Raw genomic sequence first — 20,064 nt, forward strand, 5'->3', positions numbered from 1 at the left:
GGGAAGAGTTCATGTTGGTTTTACTGATGGGACGAGCTAGGAACCACGTCAGCCTGGAGGCCCCCCCCGTCCTACGGGTGAGCAGTCAAGTCTGTTGCCCTGGATTTAGAGCTGGAAGGGGCTTTCACAGGTGTAGCATAGGGACGGCCCCTCTGCCAGTGCAGATAATCATTTTCTCTGAAGGAGTCTTAGGGAGCTCCCTGGGGGCAGAGGTAAGATGACTTGCTCAAGGTCACACAGCCAGCATGAGTCAGAGATGGCATTTGAACCCTGGGGCTTTCTAACTCCAAGACCAGCCCTTGACCCCCTGGCTGCTTCTGACTTTTACAAAGAACTTGGGGAGTCTGAAGATGAGCCCCCATTCTGGGGAGGGAGGTGAAAGCCCAGGGGGTAAGGAGCTGCTGGGGGCGGGCATTCCCCACACTCCGGGGCATCGAAGGCCATTCACCCCAGGGGGTCAGGGACCGCTTTGAACGTGATCAGGATCACAAAGGAGACCGACAAGCTTGAACTGAAGTGGTTGCACCCTTGGATCTAGGGCGCCGAGCCCCTGCAATCCACCTCCTGGGGTGGCCCCCCCGCTTGAAGGGGTGCTGTCCCCCACCCCCCTGGGGTGCCTCCCCTGCTTGAAGGGGCGCTGTCCGCCGCCCCCCTGGGGTGCCTCCCCTGCTTGAAGGGGCGCTGTCCGCCGCCCCCCTGGGGTGCCTCCCCTGCTTGAAGGGGTGCTGTCCCCCGCCCCCTGGGGTGCCTCCCCTACTTGAAGGGGCGCTGTCCCCTGTCCCCCTGGGGTGCCTCCCCTACTTGAAGGGGCGCTGTCCCCTGCCCCCCTGGGGTGCCTCCCCTGCTTGAAGGGGCGCTGTCCGCCGCCCCCCTGGGGTGCCTCCCCTGCTTGAAGGGGCGCTGTCCCCTGCCCCCCTGGGGTGCCTCCCCTGCGCAGGCAGACCGCGGAGGGCGGGGCCTCTGGGCAGGGGCTGCTTCCTGCTGGTGCTGGCATCCCCAGCGCCTGGCACGGGGGCTTAGACCAGGCTGGCAGGTGCCTGCCTGGGGCCGGCCAGCTGCGGGAGGTGACGCTTGCGGTGAAACAACGTGTGCCTGGCCCTCGCAGCAGCGCTGGGAGGTCAGTCATCCCCAGCCTCCTCTGAGAGAGGAGCAAACTGAGGCAGGACAAGGTTCAGGGGTTTTCTGGGGCTGCACGGCCGGGAAGGGAGGACTCGAATCCGGGTCTTTTCCATCGGCGCTCTACCCACTGCGCCACCTAGCGGCGGAACTCGGCTGTCCTGCGCAGCTACGAGTCCGGTGGCCCTCGAGCGCCCCCTGGCGTCCGGAGCTCAGCTCGACGGCGGCTCCCTCCCTCCCCGGAAGTTCTTCGGAGAACCGGAAGTAGGCCAGGGACTCTCCCCGTGGCCGCCCTCAGATCTCGAGCTGGCTCCGCGGGGCCCCCGGCGGCGGTTTTTCCCGATGGGTCGTTAGCAGCGCGGACAGCCGAGCGGAGCAGCCCCGGGGTCTGCCCTCCTTCAGAGGCGGTGAGAACTTCGGGGCGAGAGGGGCGCGGCCTGTCCGGTAGCCTGGGCCTTGCCGCCCTGGGGGAAGGTCTTCCTTGGGACACCGACCCTCCAGGTGGGGGGAGGAGGGAGCTTTCAGGCGTGAGACCCATTGCGCTTGCGCAGATGATTGCCCTGGGAGAGCCCTCCCTCCCTTCTGGAAGGGGCGGAGCTCTTAAAGGAACCGCTACGTTTTCCTGATCCCCATAGGTCAGATTTGGGACTGTGCCCCCTCCCCCAGCTTTCGTCACTGGAGGGGGCGTGGCCTGCGCCTCCCCGACCTGGCATTCAGGCTTGAGTTCCAAAGCTACCCCTGACACTTTCTGGCTGTGTAACGTCTCCGACGCTCGATTTCTACACCTGTAAAATGGGGCTAATACTAGCCCCCCTTCCCAGGGCTCGGGTGGGAGATAATGAAGCCAGAGGACCAAGCCCCCAAAAGAGCCCCGTGCTTGAGTTAGGAGAGAGCTGAAGGGAACTGGGAAAAAAGCCCTTCGATTCAAGCACTTAATGAGCACCTACTGTATGCCAGGCACCGTGTTTGTCAGTAGGAATGCAGTCAGTGAGCATTGATTAAGGGCCTGCTGTGTAACAGGCATAGGACTAGTCAGTGGGGATACAGAGACAGTCTATAAGCATTTATTAAACACCTAGTCTTTGTCTGGCTCTTAGACAGTGAGGATACAAGACCATCAATAAGCATTCATTAAGTACTTACTGTATGCCTGGCTCCTTGCTAGGCATTGGGGACACAAAGGCAACCTACAGTTATTAAGCACCTACTGTTTGCCTAGCTCCCTCCTTGACAGTGGGGATACAATGACAGTTTATCATTATCTATGAAGCACCTGCTGTTTGCCTAACTCTTAGGTAGTGGGGATACAAAGCAACCTACAAGTGCTTATTAAGTACCTACTACATACCTGGTACTGAGGATGCTGACCACAAACTCAAACTTCTGCCTGCCCTCTGGAGCTAACCTGATGCTGCTTCTGCCTTTCTTTTGTCCCCGGTGCTTAGTACTATGTCTGGCATACAGTAAGCATTATAATAAATGCTTGACTGACATTTGGGGAGAGGGTGAACATAATATCTAAGTGTGCATAAGATTTGAGGGGACAGAGAGCCTGGATCTGTGATTTTGAGTGGTCAGTGCCTCCTCTTCATCCAGGGGGCTGGAGAGGGTGACCTGGGACACACTTGCCCAGGGTTTCACAGCCAGGCTGAGCACCAAGGCCAACTCTCTATCTACCCTGCTGTGGTGGGGAACTGGGGTGGGGGTGAGGGTGGAAGGAGGGAAGGGAGTGAGGAAAGAGAGAGGAGGGGGAGAGAGGAGGGGAGATGTGCAGAAGGTAGGTGGAGAAGCAGGAGAAAGCCCTGGCCAGGGGGAGGGAGGCCTCATCCTCAGCAGCTACATAAGAAATGAGAAGAGGCCACTGGATTTAGGAGCTCATGGGTCACCTGGACAGACAGACCCCTGAGGGTTCAGCAGCATTGAATTTAGCCAGTTCACTTTAGCAGAGGATCTTATGCTGGACTGGATCAACCTGTTTTTAAACTACTTTCATAGCTCTTTTGCAATATAATCAGTTTCCTTTGTAATCCTATAGATTTCATTTTGTGCATTTAAAAACAGCATTCTGAGAAGGGCTCCTCAGGCTTCCCCAGACACCTGAGCAGTCAGGACATGCTGAAGGCTAAGCATCCTGAATCTCCCAGTGGGACCCTGAGTTGAGTCCCTCTCTCCTTGCCTGTCTGGAAATGTGCTCAGGCATGAAGCAGCCTTCCCTGGATCCTACTGGCCTGTCTCATCCAGCCTCACTCTGCAAGCTGAGGGGACTAATTACCCCAGCCTCTCTCCCAACTTTATCCCTCTTGGTTCTGGAAAAGGCACTAGCCATGGTTGGATCTGTTTGCCAGCCTCCTGCCCCCTTCCTAGGACACTGCTTTGATGTGCATGTTATCTGTCCCTGTTAGAATATACACTCCTTGAGGGCAGGGCCTGCTTTCCTTTTGTAGTTATACCCCTGGTGCCTGGCATTCAGTAGGTGCTTAATAAATGCCTTTTATTCTTTTAATCATCCCTCCTACTCATTTCTCTCCTCTCCCCTACACTGTTAACTGTATTTGCTGTTTTGTTTGCCTCGTGTGGCCTCCTTAGGCTCCCACCAGCCTCCTCCCGGCTCATCAGGGCTCAGTCGTGCTCCTGTCTTTCCTGGTCTCCTTCACAGGGTCTGTGTCCCAGCCTAGCAATCTGCCCTTGGGGATCCTTCAACCCAAGGTCACGTAGCACATTAAATGGCAACAGGCAGGGTTTGAACCAGGACGTTTTTCCTCTCAGTTTTCTCTTGCGTACAGGGGATGTGCTGTCCTTGCCCCAAGATGTGATATGGCTCTTTTCCTTTCTGGCTGTCACAGGCATGGCCCACGGTCGGTCCCACAGGCACTCCCAGAGTCGCAGTCGCAGTGGCTCTCATGGGCCGCCAGAGCAGGGAGAGAGGAGGAGGAGAAGGAGCAGGAGCCATAAGGACAGTGGAAGGAGCCCATCTGCTTCTAGCTCCCAGGGCCTGCGGAGCAGTGTGGCCTCCAATGGGGAAGGTGAGGATCCGGGGGGATCTGCCTTGGGCCAGGTGGAGGAGCCGGAGTCAAGGTTCTTGGGCTCTTCCTGCCTGCAGGGCCCAGGGTGAGGTGCTCGAGATGCCCTGCCCTCAGGGAACTGACATTCTGCTGGCATATAATTTAAGGAGAAGTGAAGTGGGAGGAGTGCTGACGTCTGGAGGGTCAGGAGCAGGGAGGCTTCCTGGGGAAGGAGGTACCTGAGAGACACAAGTGAGGAGGTCTCTGCAGACAGCCTGTGCAAAGGCTTGGGAGGTGGGAGGTAAAAGGTGTGCATGAGGGACCCTAAAGAGGCCTCTTTTGGGCTGCCCTCTGGTGATTGACAGGGGCCTCCTGTCTGAGCTGAGGGTGCTATGGGAATGCCCTGGGTCAGCCTGTGTGGGAGGCAGGACTGGGAGGCCAATCTGTAGCCACACTCTTTTTTTCATAGGTGCCCCACTAGGTGCTGTGGCCATGGGCTCCTAGCCTAGGCTGGCAGGGGCCTTAGGCATCACTTAGTCTGATCCCCTCCTATTACAGAGGGAGAGCCAAGGGCCAGAGAGAATATCGGAGTGTAGACTTGGAATTAATGTCAACAAATTAGAACTCTTCTCTGAGTGTGAACAGTTTGTTGCTAACTTGGAGGGAAAGTTGAGCCAACACACAGTTGGCAACAGTGGAGCAGAAAAGGAGTGGGCAGCTCTCAGAGGTTTGGTGTATAGCACTGCATTGGGATCAGAACACTCACAAACACCAAGACTGGTTTGATGAAAATGATGAGGAAATTCAGAAGCTGCTAAATGAAAAACAAGAGCTCCACAGGATTTACCAGCAGGATAGTTCATCCACTTTTAAGAAAGCAGCATTTAATTCCATCAAAAGCAAAGTACAAGCAAACCTTAGAGAGATGGAGGATTCCTGGCTCAGTAAGAAGGCAGATGAAATTTAGTTTTATTCTGATAGTAACAATCCAAAGAGATTTTATGATTCCCTGAAAGCTGTTTATGGACCAAAAACCTATGGTGCATCACAACTACACAGTGCTGATGGAGCCACATTGTTTAGTGATAAGGACGTGATCCTAGAGAGATGGGCTGAACACTTCCATAGTGTTCTCAATAGACCAATGCTGAGGCCATTGACTGTTTACCTCGGGTTGAAGTCAAGTCCTCCTTAGCTGAACTTCCAATTGAAGAAGAGGATTTGAGGGCCATTAGGCTCCTTTCATGTGGCAAAGCACCTGGTGCTGATTCTATTCTAGCTGAGATTTACAAGGTAGGGGGACCATTGCTCATACAAAAGCTGACTGAAATTTCCAGGTTACATGGCAAGAGGAAGTTATCCACCAGGAGTTCAAGGATGCCTCCATTGTCCATCTCTGTAAAGGTAAAGGAAATAGATTGTCCTGCGAAAATCACAGGGGAATCTCTCTCTTAGTCATTGCTGGCAGAATTCTTGCCAGAGTCCTCCTTAATAGATTAATCCTTCACCTGGAAGATGGTCATCTATCTGAGAGCCAGTGTGGCTCCAGAAAGGGCCAAGGAACAGTCGATAATGGTGTTTGCTGCCTGACAACTCCAGGAGAAATACCAGGAGCAGAACAGAAGTCTGTACACAGCATTTGTAGATCTGACCAAGGCCTTTGACACTGTTAGTCATGAGGGCTTATGGAAAATTATGTCAAAATTTGGTTGTCTGGAGAAGTTCATCAGTATTGTACATCACTTTCATGATGGCATGTTTGCCGGGTTCTGGATAGCGCACAGTGCTCTTGTGCCTTCCCAGTCACCAATGGAATGAAACAGGGCTGTGTGCTTGCTCCCATGCTTTTTAGCATGATGATTTCATCCATGTTGACAAATGCTTACAATGAGGATGAACACGGCATCAAGGCCAACTACCGTACTGATGGAAAGTTCTTCACTTTGAAAAGGCTACAAGCCAAGACCAAAGTGGAGGGAGTGTTGGTGCATGATTTTCTGTTTGCAGATGATTGTGCACTCAATGCAGCCTCTGAAGCTGAGATGCAACAAAGTATGGATCAATTCTCTGATGCCTGTGCTAATTTTGGTCTAATAATTAACACCAAGAAAACACAGGTGCTCCATCAGCCACACCATCCATACATGGAGCCGTCGGTTACAACAAATGTAGAAGTTTTGAATGCTGGGGATAAGTTCACTTACCTTGGTAGTGTACTTTCCAGGGATGTATACATTGATGATGAGGTTGATGCACGCATTGCCAGAGCTAGCTCAGTGTTTGGGAGTTTCTGAAGAGAAGTTTGAGAGAGAAGAGGTATTAGACTGACAAAAATGAAGCTCCGCAGAGCCATTGTGCTGACTTCATTGTTATATGCTTGTGAAACATGGACAGTCTACTAGCTCCATGCCAGGAAACTGAATCGCTTCCATTTGAACTGTCTTAGGAAGATTCTGAGGGTCACCTGGCAGGACGAGGTACCAGACACTGAAGTCCTTGCTTGAGCTGAACTGCCAGGCATTCAAACTCTGCTTCAGAGAGTACAACTCTGATGGGCTGGCCATGTTGTTCAAATGCAAAATGTATGCTTGCCAAAAAGACTGTTTTATGGAGAACTCATATGGGGCAGGAGAACTCATATGGGGCAGGCGATCACATGGTGGTCAGAAGAAGTGATACAAGGATACTCTCAAGGTCCCTCTCAAGAACTTTGGATTTGACTGTGCAACATGGGAGATACTGGCATAGAACCACTCAGCATGGTGTACTCACATCAGAAAAAGTGCTGTGCTCTATGAGCAAAGCAGAATTGAGACAGCACAAAGGAAATGCAGGATGCACAAATCTGGAGTACCCACCCCAAATATTCACACGGACTATCTGTACCCAACCTGTGGTAGAGCATTCTTAGTTTATATTGGTCTGATCAGGCACAGTCAGACACACTGAAATTTCACTTTATCATGGTGATGTCATTTTGGTCCTCTTTGAGAACAAAGGACAGCAATCAACCAGTCTGATCCCCTCCTATTATAGAGGGAGAGCCAAGGGCCAGAGAGAATGTAAGAGTGTAGGCTTGGAGCCAGGAGGGCCTGGAGGCTGGCTCCCTCTTTGATTTTTTTTTTTTTTTTTTAATTAATTTTTTTATTTTTTTAATGTTTAACAATCACTGCCATACAATTGCGATTTTATCCCTCCCCACCCATCCCCCACTACCTCCCTCCCTCCCCACGACTACATACAATTCTGTATAGATTCTACATATACTTTCCTATTGAGTATATTTTCACTATAGTCATGCTGTGTAGTCAGACTAAGATAAATGAAAGAATCCGTATAACAAATCAGAACATGATACACAAACAGATACACATACACAAACATGATCTGCTACATTATGTGAGTGACTTCCATATTTCTCTCTCTGAGTGTGGAAGGCATTTTGCCTTGAGGTCCACCATTGGGATTTTTTTTTTTTTTCAGAAGTTCTTGTGTTATTACAAAAATCTAAGTCTACCAGAAAAAACTCTCACACACTGTGGTTGTTGCTGTGCATAAAGTTCTCCTGGTTCTGCTCCTTTCACTCAGCATCAGGTCATATAAGTCCTTCCAGGCCTCTCTGAAGTCTTCTTGTTCATCATTTCTTATGGCACAATAGTACTCCATTACATTCATATACCATAATTTATTCAGCCATTCCCCAATTGATGGACATCCCCTTGACTTCCAGTTTTTGGCAACTACATAGAGTGCTGCTATAAATATTTTTGTACATGTGGGACCCTTTCCCATTTTTATGATCTCTTGGGGATATAGTCCTAGTAGTGATATTGCTGGGTCAAAGGGTATGCACATTTTTGTAGCCCTTTGGGCATAGTTCCAAATTGCTCTCCAGAATGGTTGGATGCGCTCACAGCTCCACCAACAATGAATTAGTGTTCCAACTCTCCCACATCCTCTCCAGCATTTATCATTTTCTTGTTCTGTCATGTTTGCCAATCTTATAGGTGTGATGTGGTACCTCAGAGTTGTTTTGATTTGCATCTCTCTAACCAATAGTGATTTAGAGCATTTTTTCATATGATTATAGATAGCTTTAATTTCTTCCTCTGAAAATTGCCTGTTCATATCCTTTGACCATTTATCAATTGGGGAATGACTTGTATGATTATACATTTGGGTCAGTTCTCTATATATTCTAGAAATGAGGCCTTTATCCCCGAGCTTAGCTGTAAAAATTTTTTCCCAATTTACTACATCCCTCCGGATTTTGGTTGCATTGGGTTTGGTTGTGCAAAAACTTCTCAGTTTAATGTAATCAAAGTTATCCATTTTGCATTTCATAATGCATTCTATCTCTCCTTTAGTAAAGAATTCTTCCCTTCTCCATAGATCTGATAAATACACTATTCCTTGCTTCTCCAGTTTGTTCATGGTATCAATCTTTATACCTAAATCATGTACCCATTTGGACTTTATTCTTGTGTACGGTGTCAGGTATGGGTCTATGCCTAATTTCCGCCACACTGTTATCCAGTTTTCCCAGCAATTTTTGTCAAACAATGGGTTCTTATCCCAGAAGCTGGGGTCCTTGGGTTTATCAAACAGAAGGTTGCTATATTCCTTGCCTACTGCGTCTTGAGTGCCAAGTCTATTCCATTTGTCTACCTCTCTGTTTCTTAGCCAATACCAAGTGGTTTTGATAATTGCTGCTTTATAGTACAGTTTAAGGTCTGGTAGCGCTAGGCCACCTTCCCAAGCATTTCTTTTCATTAGTCCCTTTGATATTCTGGACCTTTTGTTTTTCCAAATGAATTTTGATATTATTTTATCCAGCTCTAGAAAGTAATTGTCTGATAGTTTAATTGGTATGGCACTAAATAAGTATATTAATTTGGGTAGAATTGTCATTTTTATTATATTAGCACGGCCTACCCATGAGCAACTAATGTTTTTCCACTTACTTAAATCTGACTTTATTTGTGCAAAAAGTGTCTTGTAATTGTGTTCATATAGTCCCTGGGTTTGTTTTGGCAGGTAGACTCCTAAGTATTTTATACTGTCTGCCCTAACTTTAAATGGGATTTCTCTTTCTATCTCTTGCTGTTGAACTTTGTTGCTAATATATAGGAATGCAGAGGATTTGTGTGGGTTTATTTTGTACCCTGCAACTTTGCCAAAGTTGTTTATTAATTCAAGTAATTTTTTACTTGAATCTCTGGGATTCTCTAGGTAAATCATCATGTCATCTGCAAAGAGTGATAACTTAGTTTCTTCTTTGGCTATTCTAATTCCTTGAATATCTTTATCTTGTCTAATTGCTACAGCTAACATTTCTAGTACCATATTGAATAATAGTGGTGATAATGGACAACCTTGTTTCACCCCTGATCTTATTGGGAATGCATCTAGCTTATCCCCATTGCATATAATGCTTGCTGAAGGTTTTAGATAGATACTGCTTATTATTTTATGGAAAGTTCCCTTTATTCCTACGTTCTCCAATGTTTTTAGTAGGAATGGATGTTGTATTTTGTCAAAAGCTTTTTCTGCATCTATTGAGATAATCATGTGGTTTTTGTTAGCTTTGTTGTTGATGTGGTCGATAATGCTAATAGTTTTCCTAATATTGAACCAGCCCTGTAGTCCTGGTATGAATCCTACCTGATCATAATGTATTAATCTCGTGATAAGATGCTGTATTCGTTTTGCTAAGATCTTATTTAAAATTTTTGCATCTATATTCATTAGGGAAATTGGTCTATAATTTTCTTTCTCTGTTTTGTCTCTTCCTGGTTTGGGTATCAAAACCATATTTGTATCATAGAAAGAATTTGGGAGGACTCCTTCTTCCCCAATTTTCAAGAATAGTGTATGTAGTATTGGAATTAACTGTTCTTTAAATGTTTGATAGAATTCACTTGTGAATCCATCTGGCCCTGGAGATTTTTTCCTAGGGAGTTCATTGATGGCTTGTTCAATTTCTTTTTCTGAGATGGGGTTGTTTAAGTATTCAACTTCCTCTTCTGTTAATCTGGGCAATTTGTATTTTTTAAAATATTCATCCATCTCGTTTAAATTATCGAATTTGTGGGCATAAAGTTGGGCAAAGTAGTTTCTAATTATTGTTTTAATTTCCTCCTCATTGGAGGTGAGTTCACCCCTTTCATTTTTAATGTTAGTAATTTGGTTTTCTTCTTTCTTTTTTTTGATCAGATTAACCAAAGGTTTATCAATTTTATTAGTTTTTTCATAAAACCAACTATTGGTTTTATTTATTAATTCAATAGTTTTCTTTATTTCAATTTTATTAATCTCTCCTTTGGTTTTCAGTATTTCTAATTTGGTATTTACTTGGGGATTTTCAATTTGTTCTTTTTCTAGTTTTTTCAACTGCAAGCCTAAGTCATTGATCTCCTCTTTCTCTATTTTATTTATGTAAGCATTCAGAGATATAAAACTTCCCCTAATAACTGCTTTTGCAGTGTCCCATAAGTTTTGGTACGTTGTCTCACTATTGTCATTCTCTTGAATGAAGTTTTTGATTGTTTCTATGATTTCTTCTTTAACCCAATCCTTCTTTAGAATTAGATTATTTAGTTTCCAATTGATTTTTGGTTTCTCTTTCCATGGCCTTTTATTACATGTAATTTTTAATGCATTATGATCTGAAAAGGATGCATTGATTATCTCTACCTTTCTGCACTGGATTGTGAGATTTTTATGTCCTAGTACATGGTCAATTTTTGTAAATGTTCCATGTACCGCTGAGAAAAAGGTATATTCCTTTCTATTCCCATTTAATTTTCTCCAAAGATCTATCATATCTACCTTATCCAGAGTTTTATTTACCTCCTTAACCTCTTTCTTGTTTATTTTAAGGTTGGATTTATCGAGTTCAGAGAGGGGGAGGTTGAGGTCCCCCACTAGTATAGTTTTGCTATCAATTTCTTCCTTCAACTCCCCCAACCTCTCCTCTAAGAATCTGGATGCTATACCACTTGGAGCATACATGTTTAGTAATGATATTGCTTCATTGTCTATGGTGCCTTTTAGTAGGATATAGTTTCCATCCTTATCCCTTTTGATTAGATCTATTTCTGCTTTTGCTTTGTCTGAGATTAGGATTGCTACTCCTGCCTTTCTTACATGAGCTGAAGCACAATATATTCTGCTCCATCCTTTGACCTTTATCCTATGTGTATCCCCCCGTTTCAAATGTGTTTCTTGTAAGCAGCATATTGTTGGATTATGGCTTTTAATCCATTCTGCTATCCGTCTCCGTTTTATGGGAGAGTTCATCCCATTCACATTCACAGTTATGATTACAATCTGTGTATTTCCCTCCACCCTCTTTCCCACCATTTGTGCTTTTAACTCTCCCGTCTCCCTTCCCCTCCTCAATAGTATTCACTTTTCTCCCCCTCCTCCTGCAGTCTTCCCCTCCTTCTTTTAGCCCCCCTCCCTTTTACTCCCCTTTACTCTTATTGCTTCTTTCCTCCCTTTTAGCCACCCTCCCCTTTCTTCCCCCTTCCCCTCCTACTACCTATAGAGCTAGTTAGGATTATCTGCTTAAGGTTATTGTTCCCTCCTTTGAACAAATCAGATGAGAGTACCTCTCAAACAATGCTCATCTCCCTCCCCTCCTTCCCTCTACTATGGTTTTGTACTTCTTCCTGTGATATAATTTGCCATTTTCTGCTTCCCCCTTTCCACACCTCCTATTACATTCCCTTCTCATACTTAAATCATATTTTTGCCATGACATCATTTACTTTATGCCCGTTCCCTCTACATATATCCCTTTTATCATAATAGCTGCACAGTTCTCAAGATTAACAGGTATCATCTTCCCTTATAGGGAGGTAAACAGATTGCCCTAATTGAGTTGCAAGTTTTTGTTTTTGTTTTTTCCCCTCTGTTTACCTTTTTATGATTCTCTGGAGACCTGCATTTGAAGATCAAATTTTCTATTGAGTTCTGGTGTTTTGGTCAGGAAGCTCTGGAAATCCCTTATTTCGTTGAATGACTTTCTCCTTGCCTGAAATGTTATGCTGAACTTTGCTGGGTAGTTGATCCTCGGTTGGAGTCCCAACTCCTTTGCCTTACGGAATATTGGGTTCCAATTCTTTCGATCTTTTAATGTAGAAGCTGCAAGGTCCTGTGTGATCCTGACTGTGTGACCTTGATATTTAAATTGTTTCTTTCTGGCTGCTTGTAGTATTTTCTCCTTCACTTGATAGCTCTGGAATTTGGCAACTATATTTCTTGGGGTTTTGAGTTTGGGATCCCTTTCCGGTGGGGAACGGTGGATTCTTTCGATGACTATTTTGCCCTCTGAGTCTAGTACTTCTGGGCAGTTTTCCTTGATGATTTCCTGGAAGATATTGTCCAGACTCTTTTCTTCATCATGGGTTTCTGGCAGGCCAATAATTCTTAGATTTTCTCTCCTGGATCTATTTTCCAGGTCAGTTGTTTTTCCAATTAAATATTTTAGATTTTCTTCTATCTTTTCATTCTTTAGATTTTGTTTGACTGATTCTTGTTGCCTCATTGAGTCATTAGTTTCTACTTGCCCAATTCTAATCTTGATCGTATTGTTTTCTTCAGTTAGCTTTCGCATCTCCTTTTCCATCTGGCCAATTTTTCCCTTTAAGGAGCTATTTTCTCCATTTAATTTTTGTACTTCTTTTTCCATTCGACCAATTTTCCCAGTTAGGTTTTGGGTTTCCTTTTCCATCTGATCAATTTTCCCTATTAGGTTTTGAGTTTCCTTTTCCGTTTGATTAACTCTTCCTTTTAGGGAATTATTCTCTCCAGTTAATTTTTGAACTTCCTTTTCCATTTCTTCAATTTTCTTTTTCAGATTGATGTTCTCATCAGTGAATTCTTTTTTTATGGTTTTAAAATCATTGGCCAGTTTTTCTTTTATATCCTTCTTCAGACGTTCCAGGTAATCTAGTTGTGCTTGCGAGAAATTCATAGTCCCATCTGAGGTTTCAGATGGAAGTACAGTCTCAGCTCTGACCTCTTTGGTGTTTGTGTTTTGGTCCTTATCCCCATAGAAAGATTCTATGGTTTTTTCACTTTTCGTCTGCTTTTTCCGATTCATGATGTTGGCTGAGTGTTGTAGCTTTTGGTTCTTTCAGTCAGAAGATACAGATCTTTTAAGTTGAGTTGATGTTTGTCTAGGCTAAAAGCAGGCTTTTTTTTGTTGTTGTTGTTTCCCAGATCAACCCTGGGTTTAGCTTGATAGGTGTGTGGGAGGTGTGGTCTGGTCTCAGGATATCTCCTCAGCTGGCCTGAGGCAAAGGCAAGGTCCGGGGGATGGTGATCCCAGCTTCCCTATTGTCTTCCCTTTTCCCCTGGAGGGCTGGGGCACACCTAGAGGCTAATGCGTGTTCCCGCCCCTCCTGGGGCTCGTCTCCCGGGCTGCGGCTTGCTTGGGTCTCAGTGCGAATTTTTCTCTGCCCTGGGTCGTCTGTCCCTCCAGATAGCCTCCACCACGGTAGGAAGAATCCCCCTTTGCCACCTCTCCAGCCTCTGGTGTTATGAGACCACCCGCCCCCTTCTGCTGCTCCCACTGATCCAGGATCAATCTGGGGAAGAATTTTATGGTTCCCTCACGGTCATCGGGGGGGAGGGGAGAGCACTTACTGATCACTCCGGCATCCCAGCTCCTGGATGTTCAAGTAGTGACCCACTGAAGTCCCGTCTTTAGGCTGAAGATTTCAAAGGCTGTTGCGCTGATATCGTTGGCTCGGCCTGGCTTATCTCCTGCTCCGCTGGTCTCGCCCGCCACTCTCGGGCCCCTTGGGTCGCCTCCGCCCTGCCGCGCCGACCGCGCTGCGCTGTGCGCCGGGGTCTTACCCCCGCGGAACAGATCCCTCCCGTGGACCCCCCAGTCCAGCCTGGGCTCCGAATCTGTCAAAGTCCGTCTCCCACTGGATTCTACACCTCCAAAGCCTGGTCAGACTCTCCCCCCAGATATATCCAGAGGAGTTTCTCCAGGAGCTTAGGTGAGTCGTAGCTTTCACTCCGCCATCTTGGCTCCGCCCCCTGGCTCCCTCTTTGATAAGGAAATATCAAATGAGATAAGGAAACTGAGTCTCAGAGAAGGTCACAGGTGTTGACCGACTGGCAGAAGTGAGATTTGAACCTGGGGCCTTGGACTTGGAATCTAGTGATCCTCCTCCTATGGCAGGCGCCACCATTCAGTGTCAGATCAGTCTGAGGAGCAGGGTCACCATTCAACATGGAGGGCATTGGAACTGGCCTCTCTAGCACTCATGGGATCATGGATAACATTTTAACTTGGAAAACTCAAGGAGAGCAGATTCAAGTGCTCTGGTTGGCCGTGCAGCTCCTGGGCCTTGGTGACATGGATTAGCTGCCCCCCGGCCCCCTTTCCAGTGATGAAATGTGGCATCTTTGAGGCTCTTGAGAGGTTTGGGTGGGCAGAGGGTGAGGAGCAGGGAGAGCTCACCTTGTATGAAGGAAGGAGAGGAGGGAGAGAAGGAAGGGTAAAAGGAAAGAAGGGAAGGAAAAAAGGGAGGTAGGGAGGGAAGGAAGGAAGGATGAGGGGGGAGAAGGGGGACAGGAGAGAGACAGGCGGGAGGCCTGCTGCACTCTCTTGAGGGCACTCTGCCGGTCCAGTTCCTGCAGGGGTCGGCCATTTCTTCCCCCAGCTGGGCCTCCATGCCACAAGGCTCTGCGGGGCTCCCTTCATTGGTGCACTCTCCTCACATGCAGAGAGAAGCAGGGACAAAGCCCGGAAGAGACGGCGGCCCCGCTCCTCCTCCTCCTCCTCATCCTCCTCTTCGTCCTCCTCTTCGTCCTCGGGGACCTCCAGCGAGGGCAGGAAGAAGCACGGGAAGCATAAGGACAAGAAGAGCTCCAAGAAGAAGGCAAAGAGGAAGCTGAAAAAGAAAAGGAAGAAGAAGAAGAAGGCGAAGGGGAAGGCAGCTGAGGCTGAGGGGCCAGAGGAGATGCCGGGCCCCTCGCTGGACCAGTGGCGGAAAGAGCCCGCGGTAGAGAGCGGCCCAGGTAAGGGGGCACTGGGAAGAAGAGTAGTTAACATTTATGTGGCACCTTGTGTTTGCATGGTCCCATTTGATCCTGGATCCAGGAGGCTTCCGTCTCTGATCGGCCCTGGCTGTGTGGGCCTGGACCCAGGCTTGGGGGTCTACTTGGTTAGAGGGAGTTTCCTTATCCAGGAATACCCCCAGACCATTGAGATCACAGGTCCTTATCCCTATCAGCAACATGAGCCAACACTACTCCTGAGACCTTGGTCTGCAGTCTTTCACACCCCTAGGCCCCTACTGCTTTTTTCTTTTCAAATTTATTATTTATTTTTAACATTTAAAAAGTTTTTGAATTCAGATTCCCTCCCACTCTCCAGCCCATCCCCCACCCAGTGAGAAGGCAGGCAATATGGTATCAATTTATACATGTGAAATCATGCAAAACATATTAGCCATGTTGCAAAAAAAAGAAAGTGAAAAAATTATACTTCAGTCTGTATCCCAGGGTAATCAGTTTTCTCTCTGGAGGCTGGTGGCATTTTCATCATAAATTGGCTTGGATCATTATCTTGGTCAGAGTAGCGCAATCTTTCACAGTTACAATGTTGCAGTTACTATATACAGAGACCTGGTTCTTCACACTTCACTTCGCATCAGTCCATAGAAATCTTCCCAGGTTTTCCTGTAACAATCCCCTCCTCATTCTTATGGCAGGATGATACTTCATCACAGTCACCTCTCACAACTTGTTCAGCCATTCCCCAGCTGGGGTGTCCCCTCAGTTTCCACTTCTTTGCCACCACAAAAGGAGCTGCTCTAAATCTTTTTATCCACAGATATCCTTTTCCTTTTTCTTTGATGAGTTCCCCACTTCTGCAAAGGCTACATTTTCTTCTGCCTTTTCCAGGGCCAAACTTGGGGATTATGATCCTCATTTGGTTTCTGGTTGATTTTGTGTGTTCTACCTACATTGTTGTAATTGCGTACATTGTTTTCTTGGTTCTGTTCACACTTTGCCAGGCAAAGGCCTCCCATAATTTAAACTTTCGTTGTTATGTCATCTTCATTTCCTTATAAATCCCAGCCTCTCCCTGATGCCAGAGTCATCCCAAGTGACAAAGAAAAAGAAAGAAAAGTCCCACCCAGAATGTGAATCTGATAGGACAATACATTCTTTTGCACAGAAGCCTCCTGTTTTCTGCAGAGAGCCTTGAAATGATTTTGAAAGATGAGGAAGCTCAGGATTTCAGAGTTGGGGTGATGGCCCACAGTCACCAGGGGAGTCGACTCCTCATCTCATGATGCCCCCTAGCCTCAGTGTTCAGTTCCCCAGGCCCTGGGGGTGAGATAATATTTGTAAAGCACTTAGCATAGTCTCTGGCACACAGTCAGTCCTTAATCATTGTATATTCCCTTCCCCCTTCCCCTTGGGCCTGGGAATCAAATGACTCTGGGTGACTAGAAGGCCCAGGCCCTTGCAGGCCAGAGTCACTGCAGACACAAGATTTGTCCCCTCTCCTTTCCTGATGAAAGGGCATGTATTCACTCACTGTCTGTGAGGCATATGTCCTCCCTTTCCCTCCCAGGTAGAGTTCCTCAGGTGTCTGTTCCATTGACCCCAAATCCAGGGTCTGCCTTCCTGGGAAGGTTGAGGAAGGTCTCCTCTTGCTGGCACTGACTCCTGCTCTTTTTGGGGACTGGGGCTTAGTACTGACAGATGAACAGAAGTCCCGCATCCAGGCCATGAAGCCAATGACCAAAGAGGAGTGGGATGCCCGGCAGAGCATCATCCGCAAGGTGGTGGACCCTGAGACAGGTCGTACGAGGTAGGGGTATTTCAGGGGTCCCCCAGCCGCTTGGGGTCTAGGCCCAGCTCTGGTCCATGCTGGGTTGGGGAGCAGGGGAAAGAAAGGAGCAGGGCCATTCCTGGCCATTTCCTAGCCTGTCTCTCTTTCCTTCCCTCCTTCCCAGAACCTTATAAGCCACGAGTCCCATGAGTGAGTCTCAGCTTATTCCCCACAGTAGCAAGGATAGTGGACATCTGCTGTTGGAGTTGATTCTGGCTCCTACAGGAAATAACCTTTGGTTTATCCATCCATGCTGTGTCTGTAGCTGAGAAAACAGACAATGACTGGGTGACCCAAAGCTCTGCTCCACTTGTAGCTTCAGATTCTCCAGGCAGGCCCTGGCCTGAGGCCCCTCTTGGTCTGGCACCTGCTGCCTGAGTCCAGACCTGATTCTGGACTTGGAGGCAGAGTGAGGACCTGGGTTCAAGCTGCTCTTGCCTCTGCTGCAAACTCCAGGGTGGGCTGAGGTGATTTGCTTGACCTCTCAGGTCAGATGATGTGGTCTCAGTTTCCATACTGAAAAATGAGGCATGGTTGGGCCTTAGTGGTCCTGGAATGTTCCCTTTTGGTTCTGATACCACTCTCCTCTCTTGCTGGGGTGTCAGGGCCCAATCCTGCCCACCTGTAGGGATAAGGGGAGCTTGAATGCCTTACTTGCCCAGGGTCACATGGCTGGTAAGGCTCAGTCTGACTGTCCTGTGGCAACAGGCTCCTCCCAGGGCCTTGTCCCTCCCTTACTTAACCCCTTAGAGAGATGAGCGCATTTGAGGGTGAGTGAGGGGAGAGAGTGGTGGATAGGACAGACTGTGGGAGGCCCCTTGACATGAGTTCAGAGGTGGGTACTTGACTGGCAGCTTGCATTTGATCCTGATTGACTCAGAATCCTTCCACCCCCAACCCCTGTGACCGCTGCAGATCTGGGCCTGCCACCTGCCTTCTATTCAGCAAGAAGGAAGGCAGGCCTTATTGCCCTTGGAGGCCATCTCCCTGATGCTTCAGTATAGCGGAAAGGTACAAGGAGGCCCACTGATGCTTTATGTCAGTGTGGAGTGGGCTGCCCTGGCAGGTGGTCCTTCTCATAGAGGGGAGTCTTCATGAAAAAACTGAACAGCCCCTTGAGGGGGGGAAATTCCTTTTGTGCATGGATTAGACTAGATGTGGGCTGAAGGCCAGTGATCCTTTGACTCAGGTCCTTTCCTGAGGTCTTTGTCTCCCTGGGGGAGAGGCTTCTTGCCTGTCCTTCCATTCTCCCCTGTCCCAAGGGCCCCCAACTCAAGCCCTAGGGTCACCCACCCACTTGACCTGTTCTTTTGTTCTAGACTCATTAAGGGAGATGGTGAAGTTCTGGAAGAAATTGTAACCAAAGAGAGACACAAGGAAATTAACAAGGTAGTAGGCCCTCCCCGCCCCCCCCCTGCCCAGCTGCTGAGTGCCTAGTCCCTGCCCACTTCAAGGGTTCCCTCTCTTATCTGCCTGTTTCTTTCCTCCAGCAAGCCACGAGGGGTGATGGGCTAACCTTCCAGCTTCGAGCAGGTCTGTTGTAAGACCCCCCCAGCCTCCTTCCTTCGACCTCCTGGTCCCCTGTGCCTGCCCCCAGACTGCTGGTTTCCATGGACTTGGGGGGCCCCCTGGGAGGGTAGCACTGGAGGGGAATGGTTCCAGCTTGAAGGTGCTGGGAATTATCACTACTCTGTCCACTATCCAAGAACAGCTGCCTAGGCCGGAGGGTTCATGAGCTCAGGGACTGACCCAAGAAATGCATGTTGATGCCTACCAGCAGTCCAGGAAACCTGGACTGCATCTGCATTTTCATTGTCCTCTTCTCCCTCCTGTAAGGGGTGCCTGGGGTGGGGGAGTTCAGGGTCATCTGACCAGGCCTGGCTGTCCTTGCCCCCAGACTTAAGCCTAAGAAGCTGCCACCCAAGGAAAGGCAGGTGGCAGCCAGGCCCTGGAGGCTGGGCTTCTCTAGAAGGGGCAGGGGCACCAAGAAGGGCTTGGCAGTGCCTTGGCTGCATGAATCCAACTCTTGTCCCTTCTGTTTCTACCCAATAAAGCCCAACCCAGCCTCAATCTTGTGTGTGGTCTCTGGTTTGCTTGGAGAGTTGGGCATAATTCTGATGGTGAAGGTTTTTGTTGGATCTCAGATAGATAAAAGATATTTGGGGAAGAACCCATTTTGGGGGGAGGGGTCCGTGTATTTGGGCTGGGATGCCACAGGATTCTCAGGCAATGACGTTGGGTGGCAGAGCCATTAGTGGTACTAGCACTCTGGGGTTCTGGGGGCCTACTTTCTCGTTCAACTTTCCTCTGCCAGCAGGCCCCTCCACAGGTCTGTCTACACTTTGTCCTTGCTCAGGAGTGAAGGTTAGGCCAGGGATGAGGGCTGTAGGGATGGGACAGGATGGGACAGCCTACTGGCTGGTTCTTGGGTTGCTGTCCAATGTACCAGTAAAGAGACTCAGGAAAGAAGGCTTCCCTTTATTCATGTAACATACAGTGATATTGTGTACAGAGTATACACACCCAGGCATCAGACAAGTCACTGACAGACAGCAAGGAGAAATGCCAAGAGATGCTGACACACAGACAGAATTGAAGAGATGAAACGGGCATGTGACTGACTGGCTTCTGAGCCAGGGCGCCCCCAACGTGGTGGGCCTTTCACAACAAGCCTGGAAGGAGTTTTATTTTTTAGCTGCATCCCTAAGAAATGCTTCTTTATCAATAAAATGGGACGGAAATGATCGAATATAAAATTGACACTTGGGAATACCGATAGGGCCTGGGTGAGGTATCCTACAAGGAGGGAGAAGAAAAGGGGAGTAAGGCTTCTAGATACACTTGGGCAATGCAGGGGAGGTGGAGTTACTTGACTGGGGTGGGAGGGGGCTGCTTCCCCGCTTGGGGAAGATGCAGTACTTAGTAGGGTTTTTGGTTATGACTGGTTGTCTTCTAATGCTGTAAACATTCTTTTTGGTATTTAAAAAATATTTCTTAAAAAAAAAAAAAGCTTTATCAACAGCAAATATACCTCATGGAATCGAAAGTGATGTGGAAAGAAGGGAGGGAGGG

General features: G+C 47.7%; 1 protein-coding gene across 1 annotated transcript; it reads left to right on the plus strand.

Moving 5' to 3' along the window:
* The first annotated feature begins 1,394 nt into the window (after window positions 1–1,394).
* ARL6IP4 (ARF like GTPase 6 interacting protein 4) lies at window positions 1,395–19,062 on the plus strand. Its single transcript, XM_072600650.1, has 6 exons — window positions 1,395–1,523; window positions 3,960–4,139; window positions 14,871–15,164; window positions 16,854–16,971; window positions 18,312–18,381; window positions 18,483–19,062. The coding sequence occupies exons 2-6, from the start codon at window positions 3,962–3,964 to the stop codon at window positions 18,534–18,536; spliced, it is 714 nt and encodes a 237-aa protein (XP_072456751.1). The 5' UTR covers window positions 1,395–1,523; window positions 3,960–3,961; the 3' UTR covers window positions 18,537–19,062.
* The last annotated feature ends 1,002 nt before the right edge of the window (window positions 19,063–20,064 follow it).

Source organism: Notamacropus eugenii, chromosome 4 (assembly GCF_028372415.1).
Source record: "Notamacropus eugenii isolate mMacEug1 chromosome 4, mMacEug1.pri_v2, whole genome shotgun sequence".
In the NCBI taxonomy this organism is placed as follows: domain Eukaryota; kingdom Metazoa; phylum Chordata; class Mammalia; order Diprotodontia; family Macropodidae; genus Notamacropus; species Notamacropus eugenii.